At 36.9% G+C, this 20,212-nt stretch overlaps 2 protein-coding genes across 2 annotated transcripts in view; one reads left to right on the top strand and one right to left on the bottom strand.

Moving 5' to 3' along the window:
* The window catches only part of LOC105216494 (uncharacterized), a 46,658-nt gene extending 29,748 nt beyond the window's left edge, over window positions 1-16,910 (top strand). The window contains exons 3-6 of the mRNA XM_011191015.3: window positions 15,648-16,141; window positions 16,203-16,489; window positions 16,553-16,663; window positions 16,721-16,910. Coding sequence (XP_011189317.1) covers window positions 15,998-16,141; window positions 16,203-16,489; window positions 16,553-16,663; window positions 16,721-16,910 — 732 coding nt within the window. The 5' untranslated portion in view covers window positions 15,648-15,997. The remainder of the gene's footprint in view (window positions 1-15,647; window positions 16,142-16,202; window positions 16,490-16,552; window positions 16,664-16,720) is intronic.
* LOC105216501 (uncharacterized) lies at window positions 12,093-13,622 on the bottom strand. The gene is made up of 4 exons (XM_011191028.3): window positions 13,027-13,622; window positions 12,823-12,942; window positions 12,501-12,742; window positions 12,093-12,335 (listed from the first exon to the last, which is right to left on the bottom strand). The coding sequence occupies exons 1-4, from the start codon at window positions 13,144-13,146 to the stop codon at window positions 12,188-12,190; spliced, it is 630 nt and encodes a 209-aa protein (XP_011189330.2). The 5' UTR covers window positions 13,147-13,622; the 3' UTR covers window positions 12,093-12,187.
* Window positions 16,911-20,212: the final 3,302 nt, after the last annotated feature.

The raw sequence follows: 20,212 nt of genomic DNA, 5'->3' as shown, positions 1-20,212 counted from the left end.
CAAATCGTTGCTCTAGATTGAGAGCCAACACTGTAGGACACTTAGCGATTCGATGTGGTAAGCTGCAATGAGCACACAACGCTGCATCTGTAGTCGCGACATGCGCCCTCACTGGCCGTTGTTGCCGACACACCATTAACGCAGTCGATGGTTCCGAAGACAGGCTATGAGCACGTCTTTCGAGAAACTTCAATAGATCTTCTAACTGTGGTATGTCTGTAGGAGAGCATGTCATACACCAATCCCTTTTGGTTACAGCTGGAAGCTTAGTCACCATGATTGGCACAGCTATTGCATCCCAGTGATGTATAGGAATATCCATCACCCGCAGAGCACGCAGTGACTCATGAACCGTGTCCACAATTGACAGCAACGATTGTGATGACTCCAGGGTAGCTGCCTTAAGGTTAAGAAAACGGGATACGTGTAGTTCCGCTAGCTGCTTTTTGTTGTCGTATCGTTCCTTCAGAGCATTCCACACCTCTTGATAGCCACCCGAATAGATTCCTCCAATTAAGGGAACAGAGGCTACCTTGACTGCCTGACGAAGTTTGCCCAACTTAAATGCTTCCGGGTATGCCGTGTGATGAACCAGTGTTTCAAACGCATCTTTGAACGCTAGCCACTTTCACATATCTCCATCGAATGACGGAATAGCTAACGGATCTAACTTAAGATCAACCAAGTGGCCATCCAGCGATGATATGGGGCAATCGCGCGCTCCATCGGTGACATTGGATTCGACCTTTGACGATGAGATGAACCGATTGAGTTTACTGCATACTTCCTTGTACAGCTCCTCTACTGTTTCCCAAAGCGCATCGTGTGAACCCATCTTGGTGGGCATAGCTCCTCCAACCAGATGATTGTGATTCTCCACGAATCGCTCGAAGTGTGTTTCAACTGATCTGAGTTCTTGTTGAAGATGAAAAACATCCAGATCGTCCATGACGCCGTCAGACACACGTGCGTGTATGCGCTTTATAGAATTCACCGCTGATGTACGCCAGTTTAGTTCCGCCATGAAAATCACTCAATTATTAACACAAACAAAATTTAAATATTTGTCCTCACAGGAGGCACCAAAAAATGTTAAATAATTAATTTTACAGCGGGTAGAGTTCCAATATGATCTTACTTTATTTGACGGTTTGGCCGTATAGCTCGACATCAGAAAGAGAAGGACTAGTGCATGTATGTCCTGCACTATTTATAGTAGTTTGTAGGAATTTAAAATACCGTAACATTGCATTCGCGTAAACAAATAGCATAGCAAACAGAAGTGGATGATAAAAGAAAGAAAACAAAGTAAGCATAGATAAGGCATTGCCAGATAGGAATTATAACAATTAGGAATAAACTTAAATATTAGGACTAAAATTAAAACGATTAATCTTAAACAGTCACTAAAAATGTTTTATTAAGATTTTTCAACCTCCATCCCATATGTATAGTATAAAGTCAACCCACGGTTGAAAATGGTTCACTTGGGAATAAGGGGTAAACAGAAAATAATCAACAGACTTTGATATTAAAACATTTTATGCTAATTGTAGTATTTTAAATATAATGTATTGAAACTTCTGACTCACTAACTTATATCGCAAATCAGGTGGTTGAAAGTCTTTATGTTGGTCATATAGTTATATGTATGGAACAAACGAGGCATTCTGATTAATTTTTAATACCAAACCACCCTATAAAAACATTCATAGAGAAGTAATGAACACCTTCCTAGATTCTATACCAGTAGTTTGGTACTACTAATCACAAATAAAAACTCGAATTGCTTCGAGCATTACGTTCATATTATTGTAGCAAATGCAAATTTCTATACATGCATATACAGTCTTTCGTCCACTCATTCCAACACATATAACACCCCATTTTTTATGGTCCGTCATCGTCCGTTAGATTACTACGATTGCAATACCTGGCTTGCCTATCTTCTGCCAAATCGTTGCACTAGTGTTCGATGCAGTACCAGCCGGAGGAAGACCCTCAATCCGTTGGAAGGACCAGGTGGCGCCGAACTGTGAGGGAAAGAGAGGAATGGCGCGCTATCATAGATTCGGCTATAACCGGCTAAACGGTTTATACACCAATCACATACATACATCTTATATATTAACCGATTTTTTTGGCATTAAACTAACAAAATGGCAAATATTATTACATATACCTAATATGGGTCTAGGATAGACCAGATTCTGGACTGAGTTCATACATTTTGGGTCAGAGTTTTCAAATTTTCATCACAATTAGGAGTAAGTAATGAACTACATTTGGTCCAAAACAAAGTATATTGTGACACATAATATATAAAAATTGGTGCTGCTACGTTGGTCGTCCAATTTTTCAACTGTTTCAAAAACAAGTTCATACAATATTACTGAATCTGTAGCACGAATGTTCACCAAAAAGATCTCACTGAGTTTTGATGGCATAATTTAGTGCTTTTGGAAAATTTTGAAAACCCTTATAAATAACGAATATTCGTTTTAAAGAAAACCGCTTATTTAATAGGTTGTGAATTTAATATGTCCTCCAAGTCGGTTTCAGTCAAAAAAATTATTAAAAAAGTGAAGAGTTAATTGGTTCCACTTAATTTAAAGTGTTTTTTTGAAAGTTTTCTAAAAAATGGGTAAGAACAAGAGTTCAGTTTCATGTGAGCCCCTTCTATATAGAAATATTACCAAAAGATCAAAAATATTGCGAAAATAGTGGAATATTTAACATTTTCTTGTAATAAGATCTATTTTACTTTTTTATTAGTCCATTTGACAAGAATATTGGATCCGCGAATAAAAAATGTTTAGTCGCGAATATAGAAATTGGGTCTCATTTTTTTAATCCGCGAATAGTGAAAACGCGAATAAAGGAAGCGCAAATAAGGAGCTTTTACTGTACTCGGTTTAACGAACAACATGAAGAAGACATTAGATATGTAATCAATTAAAATCGTGGTAAAAACATAATTAAAAATATAACATGAAAAAATTTGAAAAAAATGCATATTGAAAAAGAAAGAGAACAAGAAAAAATATTGAATTTGCTAGAGAAGCTCTAATTATATTGAAAAAATAAGGTAAACCTTTTGTAAAATTTGAGGTACTGCTTCAAAAAGTAAACATTTCGTAGTGGTGAATTTGCTGAATTCGTACATTTTGAAAGAAACATACCTCTAAGTGAGTACTTGAATTAACGAAAAATTTTATGTAACGAACAGGCCTGACAATTAATGTGTTCATTATCGAATTGTAATTGACGTTATCACTTTCTTTTGTAAGGACATTGACACAAAATTCGTTGCGATGGCATTTTGATATTCATAACTATGTATCTATCTAGTGTCTGACCAATAACCTTTAAATCTTTGAATAATCGGTTCTAGACTAAAATCGGATCGTAGTGTTACCGTTATTTCTGCTCTCATATTGTTTTGGAATCTCTTGCTAGACGGCTAACTTCGAATAATAGAATAGTACCCAAGTCTGTTTTACGTCTGAGAACTTCACTGGAGATACAATAATTAATGCATAAATAATAATATGTTCATTCTAAAAGATATCATATAACAATATTATTATTTTTGACGACCTTATTAACTGCTAACCTGCACACCTTGGTAAATTGTGCCACATAAAGCACACGCTTGCAACATAAACAACATTGTCAGTCATTTATTTTAAATGCAAGTGATTTTGTAAATGAAATCTCCGCAGTTAACTTCAACAGCTGACAGTAAAGCTTTTTAGGTGGTATATAAGCAGTTAACGTTTACGAATGGAGGCACCCACCAACGAAAATATTGACAACATTTCACTTTATATACACATACACACATATGCTTACCAATACATACGCAATAATATATGTGCAGCCGGTAATTGTGTGCCGTTAAGTAAAATTCCGTGACAGCTTTTTATTGTGCAAACAAAAGTAAAAGCATATGCCAACATAATAAGAGCGGCTCACCTCTTCCTGTTGTCCAGGCGTCACAACAACATAGACTTCACAGAAGCATATGTGCGTGGATGTTTATGTTTGTTTGTTTGTATGTATATATGTATGTACATAATTCGCCTCACCAACAAAATGCAAATATTGCCAAAGCTTTAACGAGTTTCATAGTTGTTGTTTTACTTGTTGTTGTTGTTATTGTTGTTCTTAAGTGCTCATTGCATGGCATACAAAACTGTTGTCAACATTCCACACACCAATCTCTGCCATCACATGCGGCACACCAAAGTTTATGCGCCTTCTTCTCTCCTACCCACCAGTAGATACCCGCATTGTCTCCTCCCTCCCCGTAATTTTGTTACACTTTTCATTACTTTCTATTATCCATCAGCAGCACATATCCCGTTGCACACAGGTGCAGTTAACTTAACGCTGATTGCTGACATTAGTAGCAGACTTTTGTAGCCTCACAGTAAGCAATCCAGCTAGCAGCTAGCTATCTATCTATCCTGTCGTTGTGGACGCCTTGTGGTTGCAACGCCACAAAGTATGCTACATTTGAAGTAATCGCTATTACGTCACACCTGCAGTGTGTGTGCATTTGGTGTGCACGCAAGTGTTGAATAATGTTTGAGTAAAACTTTTAATTGTCAATTGTTGTTAGGTGTTAAAGTGCTAATAGGCAGCTAGCTGCTACGAGCGTGCAGTTAGGAACTCTCGCATGTGTTTATGGTAGTGAGTGGAGGAGTAGGAGTGCGTTCCAGCTCCTGTACAACAACAAACAAATTTTACTTTTACATAGTTGAGTGGTTTTAGAGTTGCAAAAACGGCTTTAGGTGGAGTTAAGGGCACCCTTTGTTTGGCGAAAGCAGTGGAAGAGGTTACCTGAAGTAAGTTTATGGTGAGATGCATGTGAAGAAGTTTTTAATTTTTTAATGGAATAATTAATTTTGGTTAATGTTCCCTCGCATATTAACATAATTTTAAACGTTTATATGATATTTAAGTTGGTTAGACGGGTTTTGGAAACCTCAACTTAGTATTAGTTTCTGTACAAAAATTCTTAGAATCTGGTGTCAAAAAGACATGATTTTCAACTAACCATTCAGAACTACAGATTTCACTCTTTCTGACTTCTACTTGTAGGTGTATTTATTTAAATAACTATATTGAAGATCTCTATCCACCGGTTTTTTTAATATGTCCAATTTCCATTGCATCAAATTCAATGACATTCGTAGTCAAACATATTCAAAGAGTTGTCATTTAATTGGTAGCAACTTTATGATAACAGCAAGCAAATGTAGAGAAAAGTCACAAAATTCCAAGTTGAATTTCATAATTTGAGTGTAATCTAAACTGCACAATTGTCAATTAAGCGACAGTAAATTTGACATAATGGGCACGGTGCATTATTATTGTATGCCGCTTTAATGATTGTGGAATAGGTATTCAACACCTCAGTCAGTTTTTTGGTATAATTTGAATCTTTTAGAGAAGATCACATCCACTTTACAGAAATTGTGACACTTCACTTTTGTCTCTTTCCAATGGAACCCTCAGTACTAAACTCCAGTATCGAGCTGAATTATACCCCTCTTCTTAATCATCTTTCTTGATTTTGTGGGAGTGGACATGGACATTCAGATTTAATTTTTTATTATCATTCAAAAGAACATTTTTGGTATTTATTTTTTAAAGATCATCGTTGTTAAATGTTGGCCGCGGCTACGACGATCCGTTGAGTCCAATTTTCGACGACTCGTTAGAGCATTTCGACTGGTAACTGGCGACTGACACATGTGATATTTTTCTCCAAGGCCTGAATCGAAGCGGGATTGTCCTTATAGTTTTTAGACTTTACATATCCCCAAAGCAAAAAGTATAATGGGTGGTATCACACGATTTGGTGACCAATCGACCGGCCCAAAACGTGAAATTATCTGATTAGCGAAGTGTTCACCCAATTAATCCATTGATTGGTGCGATGGGCGAGATCACGAGCTTCAATTTCAGGCATGAAATAGTCGGTTATCAAGGAGCTATTGAACGTGACGTTCTCACCGGCTTAATTTTTGAAGAAACCAAACCGTTTTGTTTTATGAAATGGCAGCTCTTGAATCTCTTCTGGTTGCTTTTCGTCCCAAATGCGGTAAGTCCGAAATGGGCCTCATCGCTGAAAAGAATTTGAATCGAAAACACGTGAATTTATAAGCCTTGTTCAGGCTTAAGTCTTTCCATGATGAAATGCCAAACAATACTGAACAAAAACAACATTACAGATTTACACGACTCACGCGTATACTGTCAAAAAAAATCAATTAATAAAAGTACCTCTACTTGGATAACCCGAATTCTGATACATGATTGTAAATGTCTCCCTTCCGCCTTTTTGTCTTTTGAATGGATCATGGACCATGGATAAGTCAGCCGGCGGAAGACCTGTGACGACGAATGTCGATCAAATCATGGAAACCATCGAGTTAGACCGACACGTGGTTTCTCGTGACATCGTCCAGGAGATGGGAGTTAGTCACCAGCCCATTTTAAGCCACCTGCAGAAGGCTGGATACACAAAAAAGCTTGATGTTTGCGTGCCGCATGATTTGACACAAAAAACCTTCTGGACCATAATCTCTTAGTATATATGGCGGAAAAAGTTAACTATACTTACGGCTGAGAAAACTTAAATGCTATGGTACGATCTCTCTGAGGGATTTAGCCACTGAATTTTCGACATGTTGACGATCTGATGTAATGATCTGATAAATTGGTTAAAGTATCGTATTTTTTCAGTGCTGAACAGTAATTTATTTGCGGTCAATAGGTCTAATGATATATTAATGGCGGTAGCTGAGCGCATACCCTCAAACTCTCAAGCTCTTCAACTAAACAGTCAAAGTAACCAACCCTATTTCTAGCTGAGCTTCCTGAACCAATTCAACTTACCAAAATAAAAATAAGAAAAAAGAAAGCAAATATTTTGCAAGACAAAAGAAAGTAGTAAATTTAACTTTTCCGCTGAGATTATTTGAATTTTCGCTGTGGTTACTTGAATAGATGAGCGGATGAGTGGCTTTGATGGATTGCCAAATTTTTCACCGCACTGATGACATAAACTGAGAGAGGAAATTCTGTTTTTTTTTGTTTTCGCAAATTATGCCATACGAAATATGCAGGATAAACCGGAAGCAAAACCGTTGAGGAAGCAACACTAGCAAAGTATAAGCGGAAGCTCATAAAAGTCATCACCATGCCATATCTTAACACGTATGTCTGTGTGTGGTGAAAAACGGAAAAACTTGGGTGGTGTGTGTGTGTGTAACCATTTCACGTGAAGCGTCCGATGATTGATGGCACTCAAAAAGCAGTTCAACGGCAATAGTTGTTTGAGTAGAGTTATTTTATATGCGCACCCGTTGACTTTTTTCACAAAGCTCATAACTTTTTCGCTGCTGCATCTTTTTTGTTGTTGCAAGGAAGCGAGTTGAAGGATTGCTGTGTGCGCAGAGTTCGTTGACTAACTTATGAGGGTACAGTAAATACTAGTTATGAATTGTATTAAATCGCCTTATTAAATATTCAAATTGCCTGGTTAATATGACAGTGGGAAGTTGATTTAAATATTAAAAGGGCTATTATGAAGGGCAGAAGCAATAAATGAGCGATTGGAGTAGATGTATGAGGTATGAGTACAAATATTGGATGGTTTTTTTACTTATAAAGATAATATTTTGAATTTGATAGTTGTCATTTGATAAAAATCTCATAACACTTAGCTAATCCCTAAAAATCAGAATGAAATTCTAAAATGGAGGTATTGAAGGTCAGCAGCTTCTGTTTTCATTTGGCACTCATTTCTGAAATAATTAAACGGTATCTTAGATATCTAGAGCATTTCGTTGGATCTAGGCTTGGTGGAATACAAAATCTTATAGTAATTGGTTCCTCATCATCTTCTCTCTTTATCACAGTCTAAGTTTAAGAACTTCGTATTCATCGTTAAATATTCTAGGTCTAAAAAATACACTTTGAATATATTAACAAATCAATCGCCAAAATATTCAAATTTGAATCTGACATCTGAAATATTTGTATGATGCCAATCAAATGTTTTTCTCCTGATCGGGTACAGCTTTCTCCGCTATATAATCATTCTCAAGAGATATAATTCAGTTGAGGCTACATGCTAGTAGACTCTGGCTGTGTTAAATAAATGAGTTTCTATATTTCTTTCTTCAGCTCTTTGGTCTCTTACCAAGTCGAATCACTTACTTGCTCTGTAAATCTTGTCCTCAACTGTCAGAGAAGTCGTCACTTAGACCGAGGGAGTCTTCCTTACTAGTCACGTGTAATATTTTTAGTAATCCTTTGGAGGTAAATTTAAATTCGGCCCTCAATATTGACTCTAGAGAGGAGTGAGATAGAGCCCAGGTGGACAAATGCAGGAGATATGTATCTAAATGGACGGATCCAAACTAGACTAGTTGGGGTCTTTGAGCAAAATTAGATATTAGAATCGCCTTCTGACTACCAGGTCCACCATACAACAAAAAATAGGGTGCTTACAACAATAAATATATTTATGTTTACTGACAGCCAAGTGGCTTCGAAATCACTGAAGTCTCTTAAGGTTGTATCGAAGATAGTGAAAGAATGTCTTCAGTTATTAGCGGGACTAACTTCCTATTTTACGATAAACCTGTAGTGGGTTTTAAGCTACAGTAATATAAAAAATAAATGAGAAGAAGAAGAAGATGGCCAGATTAGGCACCACCTTTAAATTTTATTCCAATAAAGAGGTCACTAGGAGAAACTTAATCGATAAATATGTAAGGTTCGGCTAAGTCTCGGTGGAAACAATCGCAGATTTGTTTAACAAGAATACTAGGAGTAAGAGAGCTAACAGGTCACTGTCTGATTAGAAGACACGCCAGCAGACTGAGTATACCACAAAATGACTGACAGACTGACTGGTCTTTGTACGATTGATATGCAATTGGGATAAAAACTTGGAAATAATATTTCCTGACCTACAAAACAAAAATAGATCGAGTGGGGACTCTGACTTTTAATTTTATAGATTGGGTTTAAACTCTTGGTTGTTAACAGAGAAGTTGAATCTGAGATTCGAGATTTTTTTATATTTGATAATTCTAAGCGATAGATCTAAGTAAGTTCAAGAATTCACCTCAAAAAATGTTGATTTTCTCTGACAAAATAGTATACTAAATATAAGGAATTCCATTAGATCTTTATATATATCCGACTGATTGGAAATGTCCGACAATGGAACCTATAGAGACTAGCTCCTAAACTTGTGTAAGTTAAGTAATTTTAACTTATAGTTCTTAGTTTCCACCGTTACTTAATTCTTATACCTACTTAGTCTTTAAATTAATATAAATTCCGTTAATATGAAATACAAAAGCTCAGAGCCTGACGACCACAAGTCTCACGCACATTAACTCGCAACAGGAGTTCTCGCCAACTCACAGCTTGCTAACCGCCAGTCTTCACTCAATCGCACTGCAACTGATGCATACACTACGCGACTACCTTCCGGGCCCCCACGCTGTGCGCATGTGTGTGTGTGAAATGTAGTGAACTTAATGCCAATTGTCCCGTGCTGACAGCCGCTGACAAGCGCATTCCGCTCCAAAGTTCCCGCTTTAAGGCTATCCGTGGTAAAGACGCTAAGCAAACCGCGAAGCGAAGCTATTTAAACAAACGCAATACGGCTTTCTTCAACTCATCATCATCTTTTATTCCGGCTTGCTCGGGGTTAAATGCTAGTGCAAACAAAGCGCGCAATGATGCCACATTTTGAGGCACTGTGTGCGCGCTCTGTCGAAAATGATTTAATTTTTTAACTTACAAGTACATTTTATATTTTTTCACACAGACACAAGACAGACGTCTTTGCATGTTTGGCCTCTGCCTTGCCGGTGCGCATTGTTCGCGGACGTCTTTCAATCACAAAGAATGCTTCCCTTTATGCGCTTAAACAAATTCATTATGTCAGTACCAATCCTCAAGCCTTCAACTTGCATCTACATCTTAAAGCGCTGCTTCGGCTTCTGCTGCTGATAGCTGCATTATTCCGCAGGATGACTGGCTGGTTGAGTGCGCGGCGTGTTTGCTTTGTTCTGTGCGGTTTGCACTGGACAACCCAGCCGTTTAGAGTTGAAATTCGGTTTTTATCAGCGCGCCTGTGTTTTTTGTGTTTGTTGTACTTCGTCATTTCTTTGATTTTGGCAGTTCGTTGATCGTCTCTTCCTGTGCTCCTTTATTTAAGTTTTATAAAAGTTTTTTGTTTTCGCCTTTTTTGCGTTCTTTCTTATGTGTTTTGTGCTGCCTGTGCGCCTCGCATTGTTCGAATTTTATTATTCGTTGCTTTACTTTAAAGCCTTGCTTTTTGTTCGCCATCAAAGAAAAAAGTAGAACAATAAAATATCGGCGTTTCTGATTCTTTTCCCAACTCCTTTTTTCTATTCATTTAATGTTTTTTCTTCTTCTTAGTCTTCTATTTGACTGGCATGCCTTATTTGAGTGATTTGATTTGTTTCCTTAAAAGAAATCTCAATGTTTTTGGCTTCACGCTTTATTTGTTTATGCATTTGCGTTGTGCATTGTTCCAGTTGTAATGGTGATAAAAGATACGCCCTATTTGACTCTAGAAAGGCGAAAGCGATAGGAAGTGTGTTGAATAGATTTCTGGGGCACATTTGTAGAAGTGGTTAAGAAGAAGGACTTTATTTTTGAGGTTATAAAAATTAACAAAATAATCCTCCTTCATTGAATAAAGAAATCCTACACGTATCAGTCTCTCATCACTGCCCAAAAATTCACTTAGATCTCAGTTTCCGGCCCACATCATAAAAGTATCCTTCATAAAAAGGTTATTCCTTGATAGACGACGTAAAATCATCTGATAAATTCCAAATTTCTCTTATGGCGTTGGGACTTAACTTTTATCAATAAGTCACACACTGTAAATAAGAAGAGAATCTTTATCGATAAATTCGTTATTGTTATTGTAACGACAGATAACAGTTCATAATTTGTTTGTGGTCAGTACTTGCCTGGATGTAAATCCAGATCGCTTCTGGTTATTTAAACATGTATTTCATAGGAACAGCTCACATCTGTCGGAATAATGAATCCAGATGACGGGATCCGTAAAGTTTAACGAACTAAATTGACTGATATTCTAATAAATTAAAATAAATAAAATTAAAATTCTCATAAATTAAAATAAATTGAATCCATGTTTTAGCTTTTAGACTTTTGTAGAACCGGGCATTATCAAATCTTAAAATTTTACTTCTGAACTTCTTGACCTTCTCATACGGTTACGGTTCAATTCATTTGAAGGCTTATTAGCCTTCGCTGAATATACTCAGTTAAGCTAGAGTACCACCGATACATAGTAGTTTTTACTCTTTCTTGTTGAAATTGATTTTAATATTTTGCAATTTCTAAGGGACGGTGTTCCTTTATATTATTGAATTCAGTGGAACCCAGATTTAAATTTCGAGCGTAAATATCCGATGATCTCCAATATTCTGGGACAACCATATGCTAAAAAGACATGAAGTTGCAGCTAATAATTTATGTTCCTCCGTCAGGAAGCGCTACAGTAATTAAGAGAATCTTACTAAATTTAGTACAGTTATTAAAAACCCAACGGTTAAGAAATATCAAAGGAAATTACAGTAAAATACTGTCAGTTGGAGAATACCTCGAAAGACTACAGTGCAGCAAACCCGTTTTCTTTCTTATTTTTATATAAAAAATTGGTAAGCGGTAGTCCGAATCTTCAAATCGCTTAAAATATTCTTAAAATGTAATAAGAGATCTTTTTCGAGCTCAATAGTACTAGTTTGATCAATTTGGAATAGTTATATGTTCTTCTTCGATAAAATACTTATCGAAAAGACTTAGTCATTCTTTGTTCCTATTCTTATATAAAAACTTCACCGTACTAAGTCGTACGAAACTTCGAACTATAGCTGAGGTAGAATACATATCAAAAGCGTATCCTTCTCTTGTCCTCTAAATTGATCACATTATACCAACGATCCTAAGTGAAACACTGTACTCCACATAATTTATACGCTCTTCATTAGCATAAATAAAAAAGCAACAAATTCTTTTCCAACACATAATTTAAATGACATTTACATTATTGTCCACGTAAATTTCCCTGGCGCAATCTCAGCTAAAACCATTCGGATATCAGCTGAAGTAGTCCATGCGGACACCATTGTCCATATTGCGTGCAATCACCATTGAGACCATGCGCCTCCGCAGCGTAAGTATCCACATAGTCGAGTGTGTTTTCATTTTCAAGGGCGGATGTCGTTGGCCTATTATAAATTACAAAAACAAAAGCAGAAACAGAAACAAAAACAAATGAAATGCGCCCCAAATGAGTAATCAGAGGAGAAGCACAATTGAAATGACTCTGCGCATGCGGCGGAGTGCTTATCACAAAGCGACACACACTCACATGCCCCACATAACTCACTCACATGAAGAGGATTTTGAAAAGAGTGCCGAGCAGTCCATTATGCTCATCCAAATTGGAAGCGGACACATCGCAAATTGTCCTCAACAGACAGCCAGTGCCATTCATGTCATAATAATCCAGATAGCCGACAATGCTGCGGTAGAAAGCATTGCGTGTATAGGTTTGGCCGATGCTGCGACGTCGACGATTGTTTATAGGCGTCACATCATTACCGACACCCACATTCTCCTTATCTATGTTCCACTGCATGGTGTGCGGCGAGGCGTGAAAGTAGAAAGTTATTAGCAAGCAAAAATATGGATACACAAAATAAGTCGTATTACCCGATCCACCCAGTAGTAGTAGGAGTCATTTGGTGGAATTCCGTAATTTGCCTCAAAATTAAAAGCCACATACACATTCTTATTAGGCAGATCAAGCGGTATAGCTACTGCTGTTAAGTACTGCCGATTGCGGAGATCGAAAGAGAAATTCAGCGTTAGTCTCTGTAATTAATTGGCGAAAAGCAAATTATTAAGTTGACTTACGCCCAGTGAGCCTCCTCGTGGAAATGCTACAAGACCTTCGGCGACGCGTTTTACACAAAATGCTGTTAAACAGATTATAAATAAACAAGACGGTAGCTCTTGGCGTCTGACTAACAGCATATTTATGCGGTTCTAAAATTTACCAAGTATTTCAATATGGACTGTTGAATTGCAACTGCGCTGCAGCACAAAATTGGGTTCAATCTGCGCAATTTGCACTTAGTATGCGCAATTTCCATTTATACAGGGTGCTGCAAGCGATACTAAAGTCTGATTTATTGAGTTGAAGTTTGTTTATGTCCAAAGGAATAACTGATGCTGATTCGTAGCCGATCCATAATAGACCTCATTGACAGAGTTTTAAAGGTTTCACGAACCTCTAAAGCTTTTGAGGCATGACGCTTCAATGCTGGCAGAAAACTCTACAACTATTTTCAGTTTGCTTAGCAGTACGTTGATTTAGCTTGATACTTATCTGATGAAGATAAAGTAAATCTGAGTAATTTCGTCTAGAAATGTATACCCTTTAACTCGTATTATATCTAAAGATCAAATTTTTAGCATTAGTAGATATTCTAATAGTAAAGAAGATAAGGCAACAAATTTTCATTCAGGTTTGAGGAATCCTAAAACTATTATCAGTTTGTTAAGCAGTTCAGTGAACTATCTTGACGTTTCTCCGACAATGATAGCGAAAGTCTGGCAAAACTTAATCTTAAAAGCTGGTTTGGATTTAACTTGAAGCTCATCGGTTCATATTGCTCTCAAATTTGCTGCAAATTTAATTAAGGCATAGATTTCATTAGCTTTAGAAGCTGAAATCTGGTAAATAGAAAGTAAATTTAGAAACCGTTTTATTAATCATGTTCTCGAATGAACTTTACGTCGTACTTCTGTATATGATCCTTTGTCTCTCTCTAATTAAACCTTGCCTAAAAATCATCGTTAGACCTAAGTGGGTTATAAGATATGATAAAACTCTTACTATTCTATTAACGGAGAGATCTATAGAAAGAGATAGGGATAATGGGATCCCGGGTTTTCATATTGTAATATAATACAAGAGAAAGAAATAAATATTATAAATAAAATTTAAAACAAACTGTTAAATATTTCTCGAAGATGCACCTAGCTTACAGTTCAATCCTTATAATGAGTCTCACTCATATTAAGCAAGCCTCATGCATTGATAACATTTGCTTTCCGCAACAAATTGGTATTTGAACATTTTCTTTTAATAAACTTTAATAAACGCAGCACCCTGTATATCCGTGAGAGTGCGTGTCAAAGCTGAATATATTACAATATGGTTATTAACAACCAATTAGTGACCTTAAATATTTGTTATTGTTTTGTTTCATCTACGATTTCGCTACAAAATCAACTAAAAGAGTGGATTTCGTGGTTTCCATATAATAATTAACATTCTGAAGAAGTATGAAGAACAAGAAGCGATTGGAATGCAAGAAGCTTAATAGAAATTAGTATATATAACTGGTTACTCTGATATTAGTTCATAAACTCAAAAGAAAGTTAATCCGGATTGTTGGTCGAAAGTCAAACTATTAGTTATAACTATATTAGTATTGTTTAAAGTTGGAATAGATCGAAACTATTTTTGATAGAATAGACGGGTCACCCACTAGAGTCTAAGGTTCGTTAATATTGGGTTTCCAGAAAGCTCTGTGCAAAGTGGGCTTCGTGAGCTCACAATTGAACAAAACAAAAAGGAATCAATAATTTGAAACAGTGTTTGGAGTTCTTTGATCGTAGTAAACAAACATTTTTTGGATATATGATTCATTATTACACTCCGCCATTCAAGCTGACAGGCCTGGCGAACCAATTATGAAGTCGAATCAGTACGTTCTTGTTTGTAATTGCAATTATATCCAGAAGAACCTTCAAGTAACAATAAAAACTCGGGTTAGTTCCAAGTTGTAACTGAGATATTTTGACTCTGATTTTCGAATTAAAAGCTAAAGTTTAGGTTTGCTGCTGAATTGTGAATTCTGCTCATATGGTCGGCGGTGTTAGACTTCGGGGAACACTTTTCCAATTAATGATCTTCACATAAAACACATAATAGCTTCAAGAGTGATTCAAGACTAGTTCGAATTCTCTTGGTGGACTATATCGATTAAAATATGTTCATGATCTTGTACAGAAGTTCGGACCTCTGTTGAAAATATTTATTGAAGGAGCGTTTGATTTCTATATGTGCTGTGAAAGATTCCACGTTGTAAGGTTTTTAGTGGTATTGTTTAGCTTTAGTGTTTATAAATTAAATATTATTTTTTTAATGCCAATTTCTACAAATATTTATGAGTATTAAACTCTACTACAAATTCTTTAACAACTCGATTTTAAGATTTTATGTTTAGATGATTTCAACCATCGATATAAAAATCCGATCCAGTTGTATCCGAAATTAGAACCTCCTTATTGCTACTATTTGAGTTGATATGTATAGATATACTTTACAACTGTGGCTCTATGCCAGTATAATACTAGAAAGCATTTAAGAACTGCATAGACAGTAATGGACCGACATCATCAACATTTGTGCTAATTACACGAACATGCGCGGCGTGTTCTAAGCAACTTTTATTTTTCATTAGCTTACCACAAGATTCAACACGACGGCAAAGCGAAAGCCAGAAGCTAACAAAAGCTATATACTCCTATATATCTGTATGTACTATATCAGTATATTGCAATAGAGGCAACGAAACTGGGTCAACAACTCATTTAGCGTAGTCATATTGCTCGCCGCTCTGGTTCGGCTTCGAGATTGCCTCTGCGGCCGTGGCTATGGCAACGTTTTATTAGAAATTTCGAGGTTATTACCACTTTGATTTCCACAAAGTAGCGCATTCCGTATCGAACAGCGAACAGCGCTTGGATATTAATATCGACTACCGCTGGTGCAACAACTTGCAATAGTGCCTACATACCGTTACGAAGTGCAATGAATTTCCGAATTTATTTACTGTTACTTGCAATATTTAACGCAATGCAACCGCAATGTTGCCAATTAAGCGCCATTGCTGAGCGACAGAAACGTTGGGTACCGGCGTTGATATATCCGCCGACCGCCCCGACGCGTATACAGGTGAGTAGAACAGGTTGGCGGCGAGTAGAAGATGTTAGAAATTAAATTATTTTCACTCTAGTTTATTGCAGGTATTGGTATACCATTGGAGGACTTACTCTACGAAGCGATGACCACCGGTTATGTACTCAAGGCGGAATATTTTCTACCCGATAATGTAACGCGTCTCTACACCATAACACGCATGCCATTTACGGCACGGGAACTGACGAAATTCGAACGCTTTCTGGCGAAGGCGGATGAGTGGAAGCGTTATGCCGCTTGGGAGCAACACTTGGCGGATAATCGTAAGGTGTTATCCAGCTATAGATGGTCCATCTACAAAGCGCTCGAAGGCTTAGCGTCACGGTACGCATTTATATACAAATACATTTCCGTAAACAAATTAAGTGTTTGTGTATTACTTTGCAGCATTACACCTTCGGGACGTGATTGTGTGTTGAAGAGCATTTGTGAGGCCGCAGAGACGCCATTTCATTATGGTAATGGCTTATTTGGCGAATTGTTGCACATATTGTTGACGTGAGTTAGTTTCAGCACAGATTTGGTTGTCTTATAATTTAAATTGTATTCCTTTAGTCCCTCCTCCTCGGTGGACGAATTGTCGGAGCATGCGGATAATGAATATTTTTACGCCGAGTCGATTGGACGTTCCGGTGCTGATTGCAGACTGGTTTTTAAGGGATGTCAGAAGTCATTGTTGGAACATTTCTCGGATGTAAGCACTTTTCAGGATATGATAACGAAACAGCTAGGGCAATTTGGTTAGTTTAGTGTAAAAGTCGTTCTTATATTGAAGAAATGTGTTTGCCTCAAAAATATATGATACTGTGAAACTTTGTGATGATGATGTCTGATTTCTGATATCTGAAAATATAAAACAATCTATTAAAAGAACCCTCTAGTATGCTCTACCATTTGTACTTTCGTATGGAACAATGATTATTACTCGGACAATTAACGATTGGGACTTCATTATATCCATCTAAAGGATGTCCCCTCTGGTCACCAGAACTTAACAATCTCCGCAGGGTAATTTCAGCTCTTTGTCATCTTCAACAAGCTATTCATTCACGTTTATTTAAGCAATGAAAAGATGCTCGGCGAAGATTTATCTACTAAATATAGGTTTATAGCCTTTTCACACAGGAGCTAATTGATCAATTAACCTTCTTCTGCTCGATTAAAACGCTGATTAAGATTAATTTACCACACAGAGTAAAAATCTTCATTAATTATTAATTGAATTTTAATCGACTTGAAAATGAAGTGCTACTCTGCGACAAAGACCGTATTTGTAATTATATGTTCATGCTACACGACGGTAGATGTCGCTGCTAAAATTAGCAATCAACTGTTCATCACTTACCAACTTCTTATGAAAAGCAAAAACAAAACTGTATAACTATAACAGCTGATCGGTTATCGAGTAACCGGCAGTGCGAAGGGCAAAAACTGGTTTCTCAATCAAAATTTTAATTGTTCAATTCATTTGGTTAGGCTATTAAAGCTATACGATTCAGTTAAATGACAGTTAATTACAGGTTTTCAGGAGTAAGCTTAAAATATTTTTCGAGATTCTGGGATTCCTTAGTTACAACAATTATTGCTTGAAGTTTATATGAGCGTAGTGACACTCGATAGACAATTGGTTAAATTTTACTTCCCGAATTTTTTCGAACAGCCGTTTCTTCTTGTAAAGCAATGACAAATCCCCAGAGGAAAATTAAGAAGTTTTTAGAGTGAGTAATTGTTTATTTAAGGATTGCTTCGCCGGACTTGCATTAATAGAACAAGAAACACGACGAGAACACCATACGACAAAGGTTCTTATACATATTTAGTCTAGAATTAGTGAAACCTTGAAGACTGGTGAATCGTACATAAAATAGTAGTATTTTTATACTCTCGCAATCTGTTGCACAGAGTATTATAGTTTTGTTCACATAACGGTTGTTTGTGTCACCAAGAAATATAAGAGTTAGATATGGGGTTATATATACATAAATCATCAGGATGACGAGTGGATTTGAAATCCGGATGTCTGTCCGTCCGTCCGTCTGTCCGTCTGTCCGTGCAAGCCATAACTTGAGTAAAAATTAAGATATCTTAATGAAACTTGGAACACATGTTCCTTGGCACCCTGAGGAGGTTGCTTTCGAAAATGGGCAAAATCGGTCCACTGCCACGCCCACAAAATGGCGGAAACCGAAAACCTATACAGTGTCATAACTAAGCCATAAATAAAGTTATGAAAGTGAAATTTGGAACATAGGATCCCATTAGGGAGGGGCACATTTGGAAGTAATTTTTTTGGGGAGGTGGGCGTGGTCCCGCCCTCAAATTGGTTTTTTGTACATATCTCGAAAACCAATAGAGCTATATAAACCAAACTTTCTGCAGTCGTTTTGCTTAGCCACTTCTTAGTACAGTCCAAAAATGAAAGAAATCGGATAATAACCACGCTCACCTTCCATACAAAGGTTAGGTTGAAAATTACTAAAAGTGGGTTAACTCACTAATGAAAAGCGGCAGAAATTTCACATGAGAAATGGCAGATGGAAGCTGCACTCAGATTTTTTTACAAACTGGAAAATGGGCGTGGCGTCGCCCACTTATGGGTCAAAAACCATATCTCAGGAACTACTCGACCGATTTCAATGAAACTTGGTTTGTAATAGTTTCCTTACATTCCAATTATATGTTGTGAAAATTGGCCAAATCGCTTCACAACCACGCCTACTTCCTATATACCAGAACTTTGAAGACAATCTGAATCGGTTACTTTACAATATATAAAGTAAGCACTAGTGAAGATATCGGTGCAGAACTTTGCACAAATACTATGTTTATAGAGTGGCAGCCCCATTCTAAAAATCGCCGAAATCGGACCATAGGTTTTTAAGGTCCCATATATCGAACATTAGGACCTCGGTGCTTCTAACCTAATATTAGGGTTTCCAACTTTCAATGGACTTTATTCAATAGATATATATGACGAATATGTGGGTCAAATTGTTTGTTATATTAATAAAATTAAATAAATAAATTGCGAGAGTATAAAATGTTCGGTTACACCCGAACTTAGCCCTTCCTTACTTGTTATTATTAGTATTAATTCAAAAGCAGAGTTTAAAGTTTAATTTGAATAATCCTTGGAGTTAAGAGACTCTTCTCAAGACAGTCACTTTTTTCTAAACAATATGGTTTACATTTCATGAAATGATAAGCTTTCTTAACAGTTCTACGCTCGTAAAATCTGTAGTCCCAACAAGTAGATAATTGCATTATCCGCTGCATAACGGTACACTTAATTAAGTGGATAATTGTGGGTTATAAAGCTAAATATTCAAAATATTGTATCCGACACATTTCCCACCAGGTCAAATACCTAATCACATATTTACCACAAACAAACCCAGACTTATAATAAAAATTTGTAGAAATGTCTGTTTGTAAAGCCTCCTAATTAAATGCAAACGACACACCATGTATCTGGGTGTATTTTATTGCTGTTTTTCATGTAGTTTTTTGATTTGATTGCGTAAAATTTATGCAAATTGCAAGTTAATAACTCTTTTTACCAAACACGCTTGGTGGTCTTATCACCGCATAACCATCAAAAATTAAAAAAAAACACCGCGACGAATAGCCGGGGAGTGTTGAGCGTAATGAAGGTATTTGCAGCGTTGCAATGCTCGCACGCTGAGGCGTCAAGCGGCCGGCATTCATCAGCCGGCAGGTGAGTTAGTAGATGGATGAACGCTTTAAGCTGAGTAAGAGACCGCGAGAGAGAGGCGGTTGCATTTCATTAATTATACACTTGAGGCACATTTTGTGCGATGGCGCGGTGTTGCGTCACAGCAAATGTGTCGCGGCTTGCGCGCTAAGCCAAGTGCAGTGCTTCGCAGGAGATGGAGGGTGTAAAGCGACGTCTTCGCTGTAATTAATTTTAATAATGCCGTGTATTATTCAAATGCTTTTATGAGATTCTTTTACTTTGAAATGAAAGAATGTAACTACAAAATGTTTATTACAAATATGGAAATGGAATTGTTGTGGAAAGTAGCT

Source organism: Zeugodacus cucurbitae, chromosome 4 (assembly GCF_028554725.1).
Source record: "Zeugodacus cucurbitae isolate PBARC_wt_2022May chromosome 4, idZeuCucr1.2, whole genome shotgun sequence".
Taxonomy (NCBI): Eukaryota; Metazoa; Arthropoda; class Insecta; order Diptera; family Tephritidae; genus Zeugodacus; species Zeugodacus cucurbitae.
The sequence above is the reverse complement of the archived record's forward strand: the minus strand, read 5'-3'. Positions and strand labels throughout refer to the sequence as shown.